The sequence below is a fragment of the Saccoglossus kowalevskii genome, chromosome 22, assembly GCF_978046115.1.
Source record: "Saccoglossus kowalevskii chromosome 22, keSacKowa6.1, whole genome shotgun sequence".
NCBI classification, from domain to species: Eukaryota; Metazoa; Hemichordata; class Enteropneusta; family Harrimaniidae; genus Saccoglossus; species Saccoglossus kowalevskii.
The window spans coordinates 23,339,906-23,361,255 of record NC_140662.1 but is presented as its reverse complement, the minus strand read 5'-3'; the positions used below and the strand labels follow the sequence as shown (position 1 = coordinate 23,361,255).

The following is a 21,350-nucleotide window of genomic DNA, read 5'->3' as shown; positions in this document are numbered from 1 at the left end:
TCGAAAGTTACGTGTTTCCATGCAGTATGACGACCGCGCTCAACGGCAACGAATTTCAATATTTCGTCCGGGGGTTTCGTTTGGGAACCATGGAAACAAAATAGTGTCATGCCTCGCACAGTCACCTGGCAATAGACCGTGTAGTATAGCATCGTATGTTGCAGAATTTAGTTCCAACCTATTTAAACAACCATGTAACTTTGAGCGTTATGAATAGATTAGTAAAATGATAAATATGTAAATAAAATAATAATAACCAATAACCAAGCAGCATGGTTCAGTCACAATTGAATAAACGATAAACCTTATTAGTCTACTTGGTATTCAACTTATCGACGCATGCGTCATTCAAGCGTTGTTGAGAAACAGAAAAGTTCAAGACAGGGAGTTTACATGCTTACGTATCTACCAAGGCGTCGTCTTTTATATAGTACTGTAAGTTACAGGTAGGTCATTTCAGCCGAGGAGGCGAGTCGTATGTGTGTTTATCAGGACGCAAGTGGAAGTCGATAATCACTTCTATCGGTGTAGAAGACGCTGAAACATCCGCCCGTTGACGTTACGTCAAGGTACACTGTGTGTTGTATTCTGGCATTGAAGGAAAGACAGTACATAGAACAATCAATTGAGTGAATAACAGACAATCGGGGTCGCTAGACACGAATACTGCTGTCCTCGGGTTTGCTAAGCCCGTAGTCCTGACAGCACGTCGATCACACTGGGATAATTGAACCACACACCAAATAGCTGACACCGTCACCTCTGTTGATTCGGATCGCGTGTACGAGTTCTTGACCAATTATACGATTACTTTCCAAACGCTAATGTTATCTATTCTTAGCTCAATCTTAGCTTAAACCGTGACAGCAGCACTGGTCGTGTTCGGACTATGCCAGTACTTTTCAGCCGTCGTGATTTTTTTTAAAGATTGCCCCGTACATAATATTTTTTTTCCATAAATGCAAATGCCGTGACTGCCTACTAGTGGTTTGGTTAACTGCTCTAATCGCGTGAATATTCACTTTGGAGATATTGTTTTTGGTGCTCCATGTATTCCCTGATACCTAACGCAAACAGTCCCCTGCGTTTATTCATTCGGACTTTACAGTTATCATTAAAAGCGGCGTTTTAAACGGATGTGATGATTTTTGCTTCCTCAAAAAAAAAAAAAAAAAAAGAAAAAAAAAAATCACCCTAGAGATACTATTATTTGCTCAACCCGAGAAATATTCCTGCCACTTACACTAATCGCGACAATACCAAGTTTTGATTCATAGTTGTTGGTATCGTTGTATTCCCTGATACCCCATGCGTTCATTCTCCAGTCCTGTTTAAATATTCCCACAGTGAAGCGCCGTTCTGACAGTGACATTTACCACTCGTATATGACTGTCTGCTTTCAACGATATGCGTACGTGGACGTGAATTGATTCGAACAGCTGATTATGAACGTGTCATCTATGTTTTTTTACGCACAGTTGTACATTGTTTTGAGCTTTCTACTCAGTCCATCTCGGAATAAATTCTAAAATACAGTATCGGCTATAAAATGTAAACATTAGGCACGAGCTTTACTCCTTAGGAGGAAGACTATGTTTGTTAGTGCGATTTGCAACAATAATTCATTCTACTAATGTTTAATACATGAAATTGTGTTTTTTCAACTAGTGTCTCTTAACAATGGCGGTAACGAGAAATACCATTTCACGGCGCCATTTCAATTCAGTATTTTAAATTTTTCACATAAACAAAACTAGTCGGCAAATCGACATTTCAGTGTGCGACGTTCGTACGTGTATGTGATAGAGGAGACTGTCAGTGCGGCATGAAATTGTTGGTCGTCCCTGTATATCTGTTCACTCATCCACTAACAGGATGTTACGGGCCCAACATTAAAAAGAATCAAAACAGTGTTGTAAATAGTATCGTCTGGTATTCCGATAAAACTGTACGTGTCGTAATGCGATATACGCTATGCACAGGAGATTTGTCTATTTAGCTAGACAAACTTGAACCTTTTCCAAGTATCACAGTATTTCTGACACTCACACGTGTAATTACATACTATTTTAAAGGGCGGTGGTCGTCGCACCGCGGCCTGTTCGATATGGGACTCTTATCGACATGTGCAACTCGTTAGAAATACATTGTTTATATGTCTGAAAAGGGGTATCCTTTTTTCATTATTTCTCTCTGAAAAGGGGTCCATATTTTCCAAAGACTGTCTCTAGAGATTGAGTGATCCAACAATCAGGAGAATGAAGCTGATTTTTTCTTTCTGTAAATTCAATTCGATCATCAAAGTCCATCCCCGATGGTACTATTTATGCTTATTGTCTGGAACAGGGTAGACAATACGAGTTTAATTCTGTCTGAAAAGGGTTAGGGGTTTTAAACAACCAGCTACACACACCCGTCAGTATTTTTTGCAAGTAACCTGGGTCGGCACGCCGCGTTCTGTTCGATATGGGACTCATAGCGACGTATACAACGCGTGTAAAATACATTGTTTATTTACATGAAATTCGAACACGCGCTGCGCGACGACTGCCGTCCTTTAAAGGTTATAACATATCATATCCCAAAGAGAATGCAATGCGTGACAATAAATGCGTTAGCTCTCATGTCCGACTATAGAGAATATACCCTATATAACACCTCCAAGTACGAGTTACTGACAACATGGGCTTTAAGAATAAATAGCTCCGTGCTGACTTTTATTCAGACCCACCATGGTCTATACCACATCTCATTTAAATATGTGAATTGCTTCGGTACTGCCGTTCGCGTTTTATTCACTACAAGATGCAATCATACAAACACTGAATGGGCTCCTTTTGTATTCTGAGTCCAATGTCTTCTACTGAGAATTATTGTCCGACTCCGAATGACTTTGTGTTAGAGACAGGGGTACCCGAAAAGAAAACCTCTTTCAATTTCCGAAATACACACACTTCAGGCAACCCAATAAACAGAGTACAAGTCGCACTCTAACCAGAGTACATGAAAAAAGATCTTCCACTCAATCAACACTCCGATCGTGGGACATTCAATCCCAAGCGAAGATGTTTATCCGTCATAACACGACACCCACGTCGCAACTTTGCAAACTGGTCATTAAAAGACGTTTGCACAAAACTTGTTTTTACAATTATAATATACATAACACATTTTGTTTGCACTGCAACTATATATAATATATTCAGACGCACCTTTTCGACCCAGGTGCACGAGGTTGAGTATTAGGGTGAGGAACAGAGGTTCTATGATATTTAGTGTACACAAATTACCACTACCTTTGAAGAAATTTGATAAAGAGCACAATTGTTGTCATGACAACAACCCTGATACTGATACTCGCATATCCCGTGAGCGAGTGGCGAATAAAGGTTTCGTCATAAATGGCATGGGTGAAGGTGATATTACCGACAATCATATCAATCAATTTGACGGCTTCTTTTCTCCAACGTCTTGTATGGCTTTCAGATAAACTGCCTTTTTCACTCCGTGGATTGACTATCAAACGCTTTATATTAGCTTCGATAGTTAGTGTCTGATTGGGGCGATGACAGCTGTCGGTTATATACCCTGTCCTTGCCCTAAGTGTATAGCATCATTACTGTAGCTGCGCATATGTTTCGTACTTCTAACTAGCAGTATCGTCAGCTAATTGGCTGGCAATACAGCTGCATTTAAAGCAATGTTGCTTTCAGGAAGCCAGTAGATCGCAATATCAGATTTGGAGGCAACATTGCTTCAAGTTGCAACACAGGTGTACTAGTATTGTCATCCAATTAGCTGACGATAAAATAAATAGGTTGTTGTGGAAGGCTCAGAAAATTGATTCTTGATGACGTAAATATTGAATGACGCGGGCAATTTTGTTCTTCAGATTGTTTCCCATTATAATTATACTCCTATGATGTTCTTTTCTCTTTCTTGTAGACTTGTTTTTGGAGTATCGTATCGTATAGAGGCACGTGACCACGATGGCTCATTGTCGCGTCAAGTACTTTAGCGTAATAATGGCCATCTTCACAGTGTGCCTCGTTTTCTCGTTACCATGGCGACAGAAGATAGAGATAAAGAACGAGGAGGCCGGTTTACAGATCATTTTTAAGAAAACGTAAGTCATTCGTCATAGATGGTATTTAATCTCAGAATAACAGCTCAAGTTCTATTCATGACACTGGCTGACAAAATTGACCCATATCTGCGATGTCAGTCCAAATCACGCCGCGCCGAGTACTTCGCTGCCAATATTGACCTTGAGTAGGCGTTGCCGCAATGCAATTTATTCTCGTCAAAGTACAAAGTAACTGTTGTCGCGAAGATACCTGTAAACATACCAGGCTCTCCAATCTTACAATGGGCGGGAACTACAAAAGGATTCTTGCTTAAATCAGACAATCGCATCTGAGTTATGCCAGGACAAGATCAAAACGAGTGTTTCCCTCGTTGTGTGAGTATACCTGTTTTATATACTAGTATATTGTTTACATACTCGTTTATGACTTTCTATTGGTCACTTATGTCACGTGACGTAACCCGGGGATGCAACTCACGCTTGTCATTATTGTATTTTGTAGAGCTTACTGTTATTTGCCTTGCATGGTTTTATTCAAAACATGTAAGATGATAGGACAAAGAAGATGGACACGAATGCCTGAAAAAGTATCATGGGAAAGGAACAACCAAGAGTTCAGTGATCATTTTGCCGCCATGTCAACCTAAATTTACATTTAGTTTAGTATCATTCGTAATCCAGTAATATCGAAAAAACAAACACTTTACGTTATATTATACAAAATACAAATGAGTGTACATTAACGAAATCCTAATTTTGTCGAAAGTTTATGAAAATGGAAACAACTTTCCTCTCAATATTTTGGATGAAACTGATGATGTAAGCGGTATAAGTATTTAACTGAGTTCTATGCCACCATATCTGATACTTCAGCCAATAATGTCATGGTGTTGTACACTAAGGAGGTATACTGGAAAAGGCTGTCGTAAGCGCAGCTCAGCGCTACCATATTCACAAATCATTATCAACTGTTCTGATAACTACCATATTCATCACAGTCGCAAGTTGAACATAAAAACACAATGTTCTTGATGTCGCGTTCCCATGTCAACTGGGCTCCCAAATATGTGGCAATTACGAATGATCACGGCTGTACCGTGGTCGAATGTCCGAGCTATACCATGACTGTCACAAACTCGAAAAAACTCTTGCGAACTCGCTCAAAACATATTTGTTCACGTAATTTCAGTTTCACACCGTTGGTTGTAGATATCGTCGCGTATTTTTTCACATAACCACACCCCTCCTATTTATTACATCTTACTTCATTGCCAATCGCGGTATGTATCTCATACTATTATACACTAATTGGCACTTGAATGTTCGAATTGTGCGGCCTGTGAAACAACTTGGTACGTGACTACGTTTGTTTATGGTGTTCACTGAAAAGAGGACGCGCACCGGCAAACCCAAGACTGGTGTATTATGATTTGTGCCAGCGTATGCTTTTATCTCGGTCATACTTTTGAAATCTTATCCGATTTGCGAAAGAAACAAAGAACATCAATTTTTTTCTGAAAAATTAATAAAATGGTTTCCAACACAAGTGTTCTAAATTCAGTGTTTTCTATATATGAACGAGTGTTTGTGTGTATATACTTCACATACGAGGAGTGTTCTTGTATCGGACAGAAATGTGTGATCGCCATATTTGATTTTCTAAGGATTATGGATAGCAAATTGAAACATAGAGGGCGCATTGGAAAATATCTTTTCCATACAGCCTAGACTTGCAGTCTCTTGTTTGTTCAATGAAATAAAAGTCCGGTATACCGCGAAACAAACAAGATCAACCAACACTTTTTTCCGCTGCGATATGAAAAATAAATAAAAAAACATAACTTGAATGAATGAATGTAAATCCTTGCCTATCCTCGGGCGGACATCCGGGCATTTTCACCGCTTGTGGCAACCCTCGCGGTGAAAACAAAGGCCAAAAACTCGCAGAAAACGGCACTTTGGGATGGTTGTTGAGACTCCCCTGAACAGTGTAACAAGATTAGCCCTACGTGTGTAACATATATAAATTTGGTTGTCCAGGATAACTTCAAAGTTGAGTTTGTGTTGTTTTCTCGAATTTTCACCGGCTCGACCGGCTGTCCACAGCAGCGCGCACAGAGCGCATAGAAATGCATGTACAGTGGTGCGCGTCGTAGCAACGTGGAACGTCTGGTGACGTAGCTCCGCCCCGAAGATATTTAAGGTTTTTATAGGTAGACAGCTTGAAGCCAAGAACAGTAAAATCTGAAATTACTTGACAGTCCAACATTATAACAACACAATTAAAAAAACAAAAAAACTAGTGACATTGCTTGAAAACAGTTTCAAAGTAGATGTTAGTATAGAAAAGATACGAGATCCCCAAAGCACCCTCTATGGTTCAATTTGCAACCCATATTCAAAATCCAATAGACCATTTTCCGTTCACTGCGAGAATCACGCGTTATGCGTGAAATCGAACGTAAAAACAGGACAAACCAAGGTCATAGTGGCGTCAAACATCGCGTGGGATTCCACAAACGCGAAAATATTTTGGGGGCATTTCTATGCTTAATAATGTGCTGTACACATTTGATAGACAATTTCGATTAAGTGAGGGTATTCGAAAGCAATATTCTTCTGTCGAAGATCGGCCGGTCGATATGAGCTACGAAATAAGGAAATTCGAGTTCAAAATCAAATCGTTCGATTTTTCATGCATCTCGCGAGATCTCGCAGTTGGCGGAAACGCGTTTTTGTTCCATACACGTCTCTGAATAAACTCGGGTAAACTATTTGCGCGTTTCTGTGTCCACGTAGTAGTTTTGTCCGACTGCGTCATAATTATCCGCCATTATGACGTCATTGTTTGTAGTTAGTTGCTATTTTTTCGAGCTTGTTACAGAGAAAGTGAAATAATGTTAGTCTATTTGATATACAATACCATTAGTGTTTGCAAGCAAATTTGGACATATAAAACCATGAACGTATGAAAATGCGCAGTAGCTTTGTACAAATTTGGGTAAACATGAGCGGCTGACTGTTCGCGTCATGTTCACAATTCGAGCGAGAGCCCAGCTACAGTATTACTAGACGTAATTGAACAACACAGTTTTACATTCACTTGAAACCAGCAAATCATGTTGGGATTTCGCGGTTACAGGATTCTCGCGTTCACCCCTCGTTTACGTAATTTATATTTATTTTTCAAGAACTTTTCACCGGAATCGCAACAGACTGCAAGCAAGTCTACCGTCTTCCGAATGTTTTCTTTCAAGTCGCGCATTACTGCGCCCCCACCGACAAGTTCTAACATGACTCGGCGAAGGTGTATGTGTGTGAACCACGCCTGCGCTACCTGGACTATATGCAAACTTCACAAGAACACTGTCGTGATTCATGTCAATTTACAAGCTTGTACAAGCTCAGCAGTTTTTTAATGCATTTATTCATTGATTGTATATTTTTTTTATCATATACAGGAATGCTCAAATGTCAGCCGACAATCTGCATCCATTGCAACGAAAACGGCTGTCTTTTACGTCACCAAACTCATCTTCCAGCTCCGAATCGCAGGACAACAACAAAGAATTAAGATCACGTGGTAGAAACATCCCCAGTGCAACAAATACCAAACGCAACCTTTCATTAGAAATATCTACACGATTTCCTTGGCTGGTGAGGAAAAATTATCTCCCTAATTTCTACACTAAACGCAACGCCTCGCGACATTCTAAGCAACTATACCAAGATGCCTACATCGCGTTCGTACACAACCAGAAGTCTGGCGGGAGCACGTTAAAAATGTGTATGAAAAATATGGCGCCCAGTATCGGGGCGGACGATCCGTTTATCATCTGCGATGTAAATGCTGGAAACTATTACCAAAGCATGGACACAGCGACTGTGCGGGTATTTCACAAATTCTACGCAGGGGGACACACGTTTCGACAATGTGATTATACCACGCATGCGTGTAGCTATATCACAATTTTAAGGGACCCGTTCGAGAGAGCGATATCATCATACGAATATTGTAAGGTGCGAAATGAGCTCCACTGCCAAATACGAGACGCAACGAAAGTCAGTCTGCGTGAATGGGCCAAGTTTCAAGGGAGTTTCTTCTTTCGCCAATTGATTTACAATCCAGAGTACTGCACGGACAAGTTCGATGGCGCCATCGACGCCCTGAGAGTGAAGAAAGGGATTCCAGAAGCCCCGCGACAAATTCCGTGTTGGTATCGGAACGAACTGATGTTGAGCCATGCGATGACGACAGTAGACAAAGCGAATGTTTTAGATTACGTGCTAGAAAATCTCGAAGACTGGTTCGCTATGATTGGCATCAATTCTGAATACGATATTACCTTGCAACTGCTAGAGGGCGCATATCAGTTACCGTTCTCCCAGTGCTCGGGACAAGAGCTGAATTACAACCCGTACATAGCCGAAGGTGAAATACGAACGCACAAACAAAGAAATGAAATCGTCGCAGACCTGAGAAAACAACTCTATTCCGACCCCGAGGTGTTTGATGCTTTATATTATGACTTAAAGATTTACCAAAAGGCACAGGAAATATTCTTGGAGCAAAAAAGGCTCTTTTTCAACAAATAACCACCACATCGGAATAGCCAGGTACATTTCAGGCAGACGCCAGGAATACCCTTTTGTCTCCGACGAAAACTGCACATATTTACAACACTTCGCGGCTGTTAAAGAGACTCAACGCTTCAAAATTCATTTACACTACGTATTGCATATGGGGGGGGGGTATAAAGTTCAGTGGCTGGTTTATCTTACGTATGCTACTAGTATGTAACAGTGTCGTCACCGTTAGCGTAAAAGTACTCGCCTCAGTAACTTATGCAATACGCGAAACACAGTTATACAACCCTAAGTCAAACGCATTCTATCGGGAATTTCCGGTGGGCGAAAGCAATCGAGTACATATACCACACTGCAATTAAAGTGCCTTTACGATAAATAACTGGCGTTGAAATGTTGAAAAGTGAAAGCAATGTCGTTTTTGCTATACGGTCAATCTTATTTATCGTCATCGCTAGAGGGCGCAACCTTTCACAAAGGTCTATTGCCTTGCATTATTTTTCACTGATATCCCTCCGCGTATCAGATTTACTTCGTCTCTCATAGAGAAATACTACATTACATCAATTTTGATGTGAGATTTTTTAATGAATTCTATATTGAATTTTATTTACCAAAGAACCTTTTTTATTGACACATGGATTTGCGTATTTTTTTAACTACGAACAATATGAACAATTATCTACTGTGTAGATCATTAATAATCTTATTTAGCAATAAATCTACTAATATTTATCATTGATCTCATTATTTTCTTTTGATGACCTGATCTTAAAGTAGTTATGTTCCGTAATTTTGGCGAGTATGAATGGATACCCTGGTGTCTATAGGTTACACACCACCATTAGAATTCTGAGAGATCTGTGCTTCTTTTCGATATGTGTAATCTTTGTGTAATCGTGGCTGTGATACGTGTTGTCGCTATGGATCTCCAAACTATGTTTGGTCGATATGTTATTCCATGGAGGGAAACATGGCCAGTTTGTTTTTTATTCCCAATTTACAGTGAGTGTATGAAATACCTAAATAATACTGAAATGTGCCAGTTTTTAGTTCAATTAGACATGCAACAAACTTCTTTTAGAGGAAGGGTTGGCACAAATGCAAGATCCATGGCGGTGTTTGAGTGGGCAGCCGGCGACCGAATGTAAATACGCTCACTCTGACCACATCTTGTAACCAGGGCTAATACAATGAGTCAGTGTGAAAATTCCAGCTTAGACCCTCAACCTGCAAGCGAGTATATACATATATTAATCCCCCAAAACCATTCATTACTACTCCCGGAAACTAGTTGCCCTGCAGCAGTGAAAAGCCATCTCCCCATCCTCTCCGAAGTCCAATTGGGGAACAACGAAGATTAGTGTTTTCAATGGAAAAGACGCCGATACGGACACATGTCCGCGTTGCTTTAATCACGACTATCACGGTTTAGGGGCATGTTGGTTATAATTACATATCATGATCGTCCATTGGAAAGGTATATGGGAATGTGACGCAAAATGAGGTCTACAGCAAAGAACGGAAGTAGTAGCGGCACACTCCCATTCCTATAATATTACCATGGTAGTACACGCCTCAAGTGGAGACAGAGTCTTCTATCTAGCAGATACAACATTCTTACTCTACAGTTCGGTTTTAACGGTCATTTTCAAACATAAAACTTAATTGTAATATCAGACGTACAAGAGGTACTCTCCTGAAAAAACAAGTTCACTCTCACTTTGGGCTCACAACTCTTGGTATCGCACTTGCAAATATCTTTTTATTTTTATTTAATATTCAGATCAACGGGCATTATAAAGTATATTATAACAGTTATTATAAAGAAAAAAACGTATATGTGTAAAATTGTAAAGTGATTAAATAACTTGGATTTAAAACTATTCAGCACAGAAAAAAATATCAATATCGGAATTACTGGAAATATAATTATACATCTAGAAATAACTAGAAATATTAACTTTCCCAGTGTCTAATGGCCCCACTCCCCCTTGTTTGTAATTCTAAAAATGTTGCTATAGATGTTATAACCGGATTTGCTTTTATGTAGATCCATTTTAGGGCAATGGGGTTAATGAAATTGATGTGACTAAGGTTTCTGCTGATGGTAAATGCCAAGGTACTTAATAACGTATACCCGTTCTACTAATGGGTGCACCACGGATTCACTTTGTGGAAATAATTCTCTTCTTTGTAGAAAAGCTTATAAACATTAGGAGAAAGTTGCCAGCTCAAATTAACAAGTTTGTTGAGGTCTGATTATAACTTGTCACAATCGCGAGTTGAGGTAACAATGTTTTGATAAGATGGTCAGATATACTAAGCTGTGAAACATAAATAACTAACAACATAAATCCCAGGAGTTATCCCCGAGGAACTCCCTGTGTCGCACTAAAACACTCAGAAACGTTGCCTCCCGGTACTCATGCCGTCGACGGTCATCAAGATGACAACCAACAATATAAATTACCGCAAATATCAAATTTGGAAACTTTGTGAAGAAGCAAGAGGTGACTAACACTATCGAATGTTATACAGAATTCTGTGTAGATCGCATCTACCTGTTTTTGGTATTCAACACTAAAAAAAGAAAGTCGGTATAATCTACTAGATGTGTGATAGTTGATTCACTGTTAGCAAAACCATGTTGATCAGTGGAGATATTTGCACTGACATGGTTGTCCGGAAAACGTACACCTTCAGAAGTCTTTGAGAACAGTGATAGTAGAAGATGGGTCGATAATTACCCACAGGTGAGGGGCGATCAGATTTAAAAATAGTAACTATATTTGATCGTTTTAGCTGAGGGGAACTGACCCAAAGATAATAATCTAATGTAGTATGAAGGGTAACACGGATAACGTCACTGTTTACAAACAAGCGTCTACCCATGAGCCTTTGCGTTTTAGCGTGTGTTATCGTCGCTTGGGACTCGATTCCCGCGCGTGCGCAGGTGACGACCCTCCCACTTTAATATGTCATGTTCATGTTACAAGAATGAAGAAAATGAAAAAAAAAATTGGGGTCACCGTACTCGGTTCAGAGAAAAACGATGAAAAACTTGTCTGTTTTTGGGAGCATTTTACCGTTGTTTCCTATTGCAAGGACATATCTCAATCTCACATTTTGCTCGGCGACATATGGTGGAAAAACGGGGCTCTTTTTGATGCCTGACAATATTTTTAGTATGTTTTCATTCACGGTGGTATATGGAAACCACTGCTGAAATGACATTTTATGCATCTAATTTTACAGTTTTTCCCCAAAGACAGTTTGACAGGGAACTAAGAAAGTTCACATACTGTTGACTAAATGCTAACATTATTAATTGTAGATAGAATTTGACGATATACAAAGGTTGACTCCAACAGAGGTGGACATACAGTTTCATCGAGCCGAAGAGCTCAATGTCAACTGAGGTGAAGCCGAGATTCCTTTTTCCCACAATCTAATAATGAAGTTTGACCTGGATGCAACGTGCACTAATTACCGCCGGCGACTCCTTCGATGCCTTCCAATCTCGTCAGACCTGGTACCCATGCTGAAGTATAGCTTTTCAAAAAAAGCCTCTAAACACGTACTTATTTTTGTGAAATTATACCCCCTTCAAGTGCAGCCTGAAACGTAAAATAGACTACCCTATATACATACTAAAATCATACTGTTTCCAAGTTGAGCTAATGTAACCGGTCGTAGTTTCAGTTTTTGGCGAAAGGAAAGTAATATATCAACCTGGTTCGGATCATAAGTTGGGGAATTTCTCGCTTGGCAAGTGTGAGAAGTAAACTTGGGGATCAACTGACTCACTTGAAGACAAAGATCAGACCAATAAGTAGAGTTTCAGTTATTAATTGAAAAACGCCAAACCAGAACAGATCCGTCATAAAGGGGTATGGTCTCGGGGACGTCCTTTGTGCGTGGGGATCCGCGGATCGGGGATCTCCACTATTGGTTTTCCGATTCCTCCTTTTAACGGTATCTTGGCCAATGGCTGGCTGCCATTTTAATCTTAATCACGTGATATGACAACAGCCAATCAAAATTTAATACATTGGTACGTGACATTTATGACGTGACCTAACGGTGACTGACCAATGGCAGGTTGGCCGTTTGTTTGTCACGTGATATTTACAACGGCCAATCGACTGGAAATAGAATATTTTTTTACGTGATTTCTGTGACGTCACTTAACGGTGACAGTAACAGGAATTCATGAGATCCATTTTTTCACACTTTATTACTATATTCTAAGTTATATCCGACTTCAAGTTCCAATAGGATTTACAAGCAACTATTAACAATAGAACCAGATAAAAAGTGAAAAAAGATAAAATTGCAACATTTATGCTACATCAAATGTAATCAATCTACGTTGCTGACTTGTGAAACCAGGAAGCACGCCCGACGGGAGAACAATCGGAAACAATCGTCGAAACAACGCAAACTTGACGATTCTCCGGCAATTTTTTCACACTTTTTTTTTATTTTCTTTCGTTTTTGACTCCAATGTGCGAAGCACAAAATGGGAGTCTTTGCAGTGTGTGTGTGTGTGTGTGTGTGTGTGTGTGTGTGTGTGTGTGTGTGTGTGTGTGTGTGTGTGTGTGTGTGTGTGTGTGTGTGTGTGTGTGTGTGTGTGTGTGTGTGTGTGTGTGTGTGTGTGTGTGTGTGTGTGTGTGTGTGTGTGTGTGTGTGTGTGTGTGTGTGTGTGTGTGTGTGTGTGTGTGTGTGTGTGTGTGTGTGTGTGTGTGTGTGTGTGTGTGTGTGTGTGTGTGTGTGTGTGTGTGTGTGTGTGTGTGTGTGTGTGTGTGTGTGTGTGTGTGTGTGTGTGTGTGTGTGTGTGTGTGTGTGTGTGTGTGTGTGTGTGTGTGTGTGTGTGTGTGTGTGTGTGTGTGTGTGTGTGTGTGTGTGTGTGTGTGTGTGTGTGTGTGTGTGTGTGTGTGTGTGTGTGTGTGTGTGTGTGTGTGTGTGTGTGTGTGTGTGTGTGTGTGTGTGTGTGTGTGTGTGTGTGTGTGTGTGTGTGTGTGTGTGTGTGTGTGTGTGTGTGTGTGTGTGTGTGTGTGTGTGTGTGTGTGTGTGTGTGTGTGTGTGTGTGTGTGTGTGTGTGTGTGTGTGTGTGTGTGTGTGTGTGTGTGTGTGTGTGTGTGTGTGTGTGTGTGTGTGTGTGTGTGTGTGTGTGTGTGTGTGTGTGTGTGTGTGTGTGTGTGTGTGTGTGTGTGTGTGTGTGTGTGTGTGTGTGTGTGTGTGTGTGTGTGTGTGTGTGTGTGTGTGTGTGTGTGTGTGTGTGTGTGTGTGTGTGTGTGTGTGTGTGTGTGTGTGTGTGTGTGTGTGTGTGTGTGTGTGTGTGTGTGTGTGTGTGTGTGTGTGTGTGTGTGTGTGTGTGTGTGTGTGTGTGTGTGTGTGTGTGTGTGTGTGTGTGTGTGTGTGTGTGTGTGTGTGTGTGTGTGTGTGTGTGTGTGTGTGTGTGTGTGTGTGTGTGTGTGTGTGTGTGTGTGTGTGTGTGTGTGTGTGTGTGTGTGTGTGTGTGTGTGTGTGTGTGTGTGTGTGTGTGTGTGTGTGTGTGTGTGTGTGTGTGTGTGTGTGTGTGTGTGTGTGTGTGTGTGTGTGTGTGTGTGTGTGTGTGTGTGTGTGTGTGTGTGTGTGTGTGTGTGTGTGTGTGTGTGCGTGCGTGCGTGCGTGTGCGTGTGCGTGTGCGTGTGCGTGTGCGTGCGTGTGTGCGTGCGTGTGTGTGCGCTGTTAGCTGTTCTATGACTGTTCCATTGATATCTAAACAACCACTCATTGGATTTTGATGAAACTTGGTACATAGATGCTCTGAACATATGCTAGGTTTTGATTAGTTTTTGGTAATAATCCATGGATACTAATTACCTAATTTGCATAATGATTAGTCAATTTTCGGTTTTTCCACAGATATCTCAAGTACTAATCATCACATTTCAATGAAACTTGGTACATAGATGTCATATGACACTACACAGACCTGATAGTTTTTATGGTATTATCAGTACATGTAATTACCTAATTTGCATAATTAATTAATTTTCAGCTTTTGATATAAGTAGTGAGCATTACATTTCAATGAAATTTGGTACTTACATACTCAAGGACTATGCAGAGATTGATTGTTTCGGATAAATATTTGTGCATATTAATCACCTAATTTGCATAATTAGTTAATTTTCAGCTTTTCCACGGGTATCTCAAGTACTAATCATCGCATTTCAATGAAACTTGGTACATAGATCCTTTAGGACTATGCAGAGACCTGATTAGTTTCAGGGTAAATAATTGTGCATATTAATTACCTAATTTGCATAATTAATTTTCAGCTTTTCTACTGATATCTAAAGTACTAATCATCATATTTCAATGAATCTAAAATTATGCAGAGACCCAATTAGTTTTTGGTAAATATTTGTGCATATTAATCACCTAATTTGCATAATTAACCAATTTCCAACTTTCACACTGATATCTCAGGTACTACGGTAATCATCACATATCAATGAATGTCTATACATGGATGCTGTAGGACAATAGACAGACCTGGATAATTGTGGGTTAAAATCTGTACATATTAATTACCCAATTTGCATAATTAACAAATTTTAAGCTTTCACACTGATATCTAAAGTACTAATTTCCATTTTAATGAAACTTAGTACAAAGATGCACTAGGACAATGTACAAACCTAATTAGTTTGGGGTAAAACTCTGTTCATATTATTTCCCCAATTAGCATAATAATTCATAATTTTTTGGTTCTAATCACATTTCAATTAAACTTGGTACATAGAGTTTTTGTTACATTGCGCAGACCTCATTAGTTTTACAATCAAATCTGTTCATGTTAATTTTCTGATTTGCATAATTAGTTTTCAGCTAAGTAATTTCAAATTATATTTAATGTGTCTCCAATACTCTCAGCACATGGGAGTTCTTTCTAAGCTTTCTTTGATTTGTTTGTTTATTGCGGGAAAAAAAATGTGGGGTGACAGCCTGAGAAATGTCCGTTTTAGTAGACGCGTTGTATTTCCAAGACAAGTGATAGTGGACCCTTTATTTATATATTTTGAAATATTCGATCCTAAACACGGTACACGCGTCAAATAACTAAATAATAGCGTTTTTTTTTACTTCAGCTTGCGTATCATATTTTATTCAGAGACCCCCTCCCAGTTCCAATCACTAAATAAACTATGGCAACACTGAGTTTTACTTGTTGGTCTGCGCATCTTTTTACCTCCATGGCCTGCGCAACAGTCAAAGTCGCCATCTTTGTTCACACGAGTCTTGTATCTCGCGCATGCGTGGAGCGACGACCAGCGCCCTTTATTATGTGCAAGGATACAGAGATGATTAAGATCGAGGTAATTAGTAACACCGACAGTGAAATGCGACTGAAAAAGTCTGCAAATAGACAAGCCGGTTAAGTGGCATTATTATTGTACAAAATTAAACGTTAGGATTTTGCATAGCTTCAAATTGGGACACGCGTCCCATATAGCGGTCAGCTATTTGCATCCAGGTTTTTAAAATTCATTTAAAATCGTCTTGATTATCCATAGTCAAAACTTGTCATCTTTCAAGGAATGAAAACACCAACAAATATACAAATATGTGTACGGAAGTGTCAGTGAATTAACCATGAGCTGTGTTATTTGATCAGTGCGGCTCGAACTCTGCGTTTTGGACTTTGGTTTCTTGCTGTAAATCTTCTATTCCGCGTGAAGTACTGTGTCGTTGACCTGGAAGGGCCTTTGTATATACATTGATTATAATTTCTGCACGGGCAGATATAATATATACAGGGAAAAACATCGAACGAAGAATAAAATAAAATAAAGGAATCCAGTTTGAGTATTACATGTAAATACATAATTTGTTTACTCATTGGTCGCTATAGGAGAAATTATTTGTTCCAAATTTTTAGTTGGTATAATTTATGGTCAAATATTAATTACATGGCCCGGCAGGATATTTCACGATATTGACAAGAACCCAAAATATGACCCACTCCGATATGTATTTAGCGTTACATGTTAAATAATCGTGGACATCATTTACAAAGGGAAATAAAATACTGTGTTGTCCTCAGTGTTTGGTTTGAACCGGAATTGAATGAAGGCAGGCTCACCTTCGATCAGTCGTCTTATCATCTGTTTATTCGTGACGTAATTTCTAAAAATAAACGTGATTTCATGTAGGCGGCCACAGGCGTATGCCATTGTGTTACATGGGGCATAGGAGGGATGCGGCCCGTAAGACAACGGCGGTAAGACAACGGCGAGTGACCTTGATTTCAACCGAATGTGACAAACTGGACGGGCACGAATAACATATACGTTGATGAAAAGCTAATGTAAACAGAAGTGTACTAGTCAACGATTACGTAGAAAATCACATGACCTTCACATGAACACCTTAATCAATTTGTCTGCTCATCCTGTGTACTTGGAACCGGCGGGCGAGCAACGACGAGTCACAATTACCTGGAATAAGTAGTCACGTGACCAGTAAGGTAACAATAACAGATCGGCAACAGCTAAACCTGCGCCAAATGGTGCGGAAACTGTCAGCTGGGTGAATACAATGAAGCAGTGAGTTGTACCTGGGCAAGCGATTTCGTAGAAAATACTCGTGTTTTTTTAGTATAGCAATCAGCGAATGTAGTAGAATTGATGCGACTGCCTCTGGTACTGGAGCACGAACTTGAATTCAGCACGGATTAAATGACAGAGCGTGACACAGGTAAGGCCAAGTCTTTTTCAACATAGACAATAATTTACGGAACTGGGTGAGTAAAATACGAGTTGGCATTAATCCGGTATATATATGCGGCTGGTTGGAGCTATTGCGTAGTCAGTAAATTGCACCACAGAGACGAGAAATGGAGAAATGGTACTCCTAGTATAGTGTACAGACCTCGCGCAGTGTACGCACATTCTCGCGCTGTGGTGTTCTGTGCGAGCTAACACAGTGTTACATTTCGTATTTATTTTTAAGGATGTAGTAGAGGTTTTTTCTTTGAAAATATCAAATTTACTATTTTTCCCATATTCTCTTATACGAATATATGAAGCATGCATTTAACTTGAAAAAACAATTGTATAGATGGTTTAGGCTTAAGTGAACATTGGTATTTTGAATAAATCTGAGATACAATGTGTTTTATATTTTTTGTGATTTTTCACGCTTAAGTGAACATTGGTATTTAGGGTTAGTCTAGAGAGTTGATCTCGACTCCCAGCTGCTCCACGATGGTGATTTTTGGCATAGGTATTCTCTGATAGCTGCTAATGAAATCTGGCAAAGATAGTTTGTCTACCACTTTGACTTTAGAAAATACGACACAACTCTCCCCTATGTGAACTCTGAAACAGGGTACCATATTTCAAAACAACGTTGTTGATGTTTTTAAAAAGCGTTATGAGGTAAAAAGCTAGGTCACGCAACAGTAGACATACTGGGAAATTAAATTCAAACCTTCTATAGTATCTCTGAATTCCGCGAACATCATTTCTGTGGCCTTATTTCGGTTTCTTTGAAAATAACACCTCTCTATTTGCACAGTGATCGCGTGATTACAGGGTACCATTTTTTTGTTGCAATATTTATTTCATATTATTTGAAAAATAAGCTTTCTAAAAATATATAACTTGATGGTATTCAAAGAATATGTTACTTCAGAAATGTGCTATGCAATTGCAATAGCAATAACCTCTACTACATCCTTAAACATTTACGCTACATTATCTTGCACGCCTGTCAATATACCTACCATGTTATTCAAATTATGAATACATTGGATGACCACGAAATTCGCAGAAAATATTTAACGTTAAACTATAAAATTCAGTTGCTTGCTTTCGGTTTTGGTTATGAACCATGGTAGCATTTCCTTATTTTTTGCGTTTTTTCAGGTCAAGTTCAAGTCGAGTTTTGTCATCGACGATAAAATACGATATACGACTGGGACACAAAATACCCGCTTTCGCAAGGCGGTCTAAAATTATTTAACTTTAAAAGGGAAAATAATAGTCATTCAAAGATGTCTGCAATACAGGTGAATAGACCATTTTCCGTACACTGCGAGAATCACGCGTTATGCGTGAAATCGAACGTAAAAACAGGACAAACAAAGGTCATAGTGTCGTAGTCGCGTCAAACATCGCGTGGGATTCGACAAACGCGAAAGTATTTTGGGGGCATTTCCATGCTTAACAATGTGCTGTCCAGATTTGATGATAGACAATTTCAATTAAGTAAGGGTATTCGGAAGCAAAATTCCTCTGTCGAAGATCGGCCGGTCAATGTAAGCTACGAAATAAAGAAATTCTAGTTCAAAATCAAATCGTTCGATTTTTGCGGCAGACGTTCGACGCGCGTCTTTCATGCATCTCGCGAGATCTCGCAATTGTACGGAAAATCACCTATCTAAAGAATACGTTTTCAATGGCTAGACGAATATTGTTAACGCCCACCACACCAGGGGGGGGGGGGGAGTTGCATGACACGATTGGTTAAAATAATCGTCTTATTTGCATAAATTAATATTCATGAGCAATGAAAAACTCGTCTTTTCAGTAAAATTGTGCCAAAATGCTTTCCGATAGCATACATGTTAGTTCTAAATTGACTGATTCTATCGTTACGAGCTGAAAACAATTATCGGAAAAATGATGTAAAGGTATTTTCTGAGACACGTTTTCGATCGGACTTCAGCTAACTGTTGAAAGTAAGCACAGGTTTTCTCTTTACCATAATCATAGCAAGTTACGAAATTAATGGAGAATGCAGAGGCACGTTTATATTTCACTCTAGTACTATTGCTCAAAATTGCTCAAAATGTTTTCGGTGACTTTTATCAGTGACAAGTTACCTAATTAGTATGCATTTCGAGAAACCACAGTGTGTGTGCATGCGCAGTTTGAAATGGAACAGTTTTGAACGCAATAAAATCACGCGTAGAACCACAGGGAGTTGGACAAACTTATGTATTTTAATAAATTATTAAATAATAAAATCGATACCAGGAAGGGGGGGGGGTAAAAGAAAAGTTATATAACATTTTATTATTTAATAATTTATTAAAATACATAAGTTTGTCCAACTCCCTGTGGTAGAACTCGGGCTCCAGCAAGAAATTGTGGCATCAAACTGGTTGTCGAATGAATTGTTTTGCAATAGACATAAATTTGGAGCCTGTATTTGTCTATGAAATGTTTCTAAGTTTTGTTGAGGATTATTCTGTAAAGAAATTGTTGAAATGATTTCATCTGTTCGTAAACGGGACGTTGTTGCTTTGACGGTGGGCTACGGACGACTGACGTCGAAACGTTCCATTCAGATCGGATGGCGCCCTCTCGTGCCAATCCCCCCCCCCCTGCACCACACAGTCGACGGCCTCTATCATGTTTGATTTTTTCTTATATGTTTACTATACTCTACGAGGAAATTTTGCACGATGTGCACTAAATATTGATCTATGAGAACGACCAGTTAATTAATCATTTGTGACATTTATAAGACAATGACAATAAAGTTGGGGTTATTAACTGGTAAACCGCGGGCACTTTTTGCGATTAACGACTTACGCTACGACAAACTGACGAAAACGTAAAATAAGTCCCGAAATGCCGGACTATTCACTAATCTACGTATGATAAAAGTGTTACCAATCTACACACATATGTACCAATATTGTGGGTGTTACTAATATGTATATACTAAAAAACTGATTACTAATCTACATGAAGATATAATAAGTGTAGAGTTAGTGACATAATCAGGACAAGAGGTCGTGTGACCAAGTATGGTACGACTACCGATTAAATATTAACAGAGAGTCTATAGTAACCAAACTTGCGAAGTTAGGACAGACCACGGTTTTTAGTTCCGTCGACAGACATTGTTATACAGAAGGAAAGAATCCAAACAACAACAGCAAAAACAGGAAGCAAATTCCGATGTGGTTTCGATGGGTATATTGACTTGTATTACGACCACTAAAAAAAAAACGGTCAGGTAACGACCACTGTGTTTTGCGACTTCGATATTTCGACTGAATGACTGACTGATTGTCATTTAACGTGATTGGCCACTCTACTCACCTACCACTTGCCTATTTATACACTAATAAATATGAACCCCAATCTTCCTCCCCTCGGGATATTTGGGGAAGAGAAAAATCATTAGAGACACTAAATAAATTATGCCCAACCAACCTTACCACATCCCCCACTATAGTCCACAGGTTTTTACTTTCAGGTGGACAAATTTATTTGAAAATGCCCGACCCCTTCAGGCTTCTCGGGTGTATGTATATAAATAGGGGTGTTTGTGTAGGGTGGGTTATTTCAAAACTCATCATCAATGACGCATGCGTTGCTATGAAACTATTGAACTGCCCTTTGACAGTCTTGTGTAGCACAGATTTGACTGCAACCAAAGAGAATAGAATATGTATTTGTAATAACAATGTTACATGTTTTTTTCTAGGTGATTCTGATCTCATAAGCGATTACATTTTTGAATAGATCACACGTGGTTGTTACGTGGTAGACATTGGTATTTCTGACTAGGACATAAGAACGAAACTGATATATCGTCATGGCAAGGTAAGTCGACGACCCATTGCGTAATATGCTCGAGTGACGCTTTAATTTCCCGA

The 21,350-nt window shown here is 39.4% G+C and overlaps 2 protein-coding genes across 2 annotated transcripts in view; both read left to right on the top strand.

Moving 5' to 3' along the window:
* The first annotated feature begins 347 nt into the window (after positions 1-347).
* Positions 348-9,409, top strand: LOC100369673 (uncharacterized). Its single transcript, XM_002736923.4, has 3 exons — positions 348-446; positions 3,946-4,126; positions 7,549-9,409. The coding sequence occupies exons 2-3, from the start codon at positions 3,990-3,992 to the stop codon at positions 8,681-8,683; spliced, it is 1,272 nt and encodes a 423-aa protein (XP_002736969.1). The 5' UTR covers positions 348-446; positions 3,946-3,989; the 3' UTR covers positions 8,684-9,409.
* Positions 9,410-17,200: 7,791 nt separating this feature from the next.
* The window catches only part of LOC100369525 (3'-5' exoribonuclease HELZ2-like), a 30,028-nt gene continuing 25,878 nt past the window's right edge, over positions 17,201-21,350 (top strand). The window contains exons 1-2 of the mRNA XM_006819170.3: positions 17,201-17,428; positions 21,179-21,297. Of these exons, the coding sequence (XP_006819233.2) occupies positions 21,290-21,297 (8 nt within the window). The 5' untranslated portion in view covers positions 17,201-17,428; positions 21,179-21,289. The remainder of the gene's footprint in view (positions 17,429-21,178; positions 21,298-21,350) is intronic.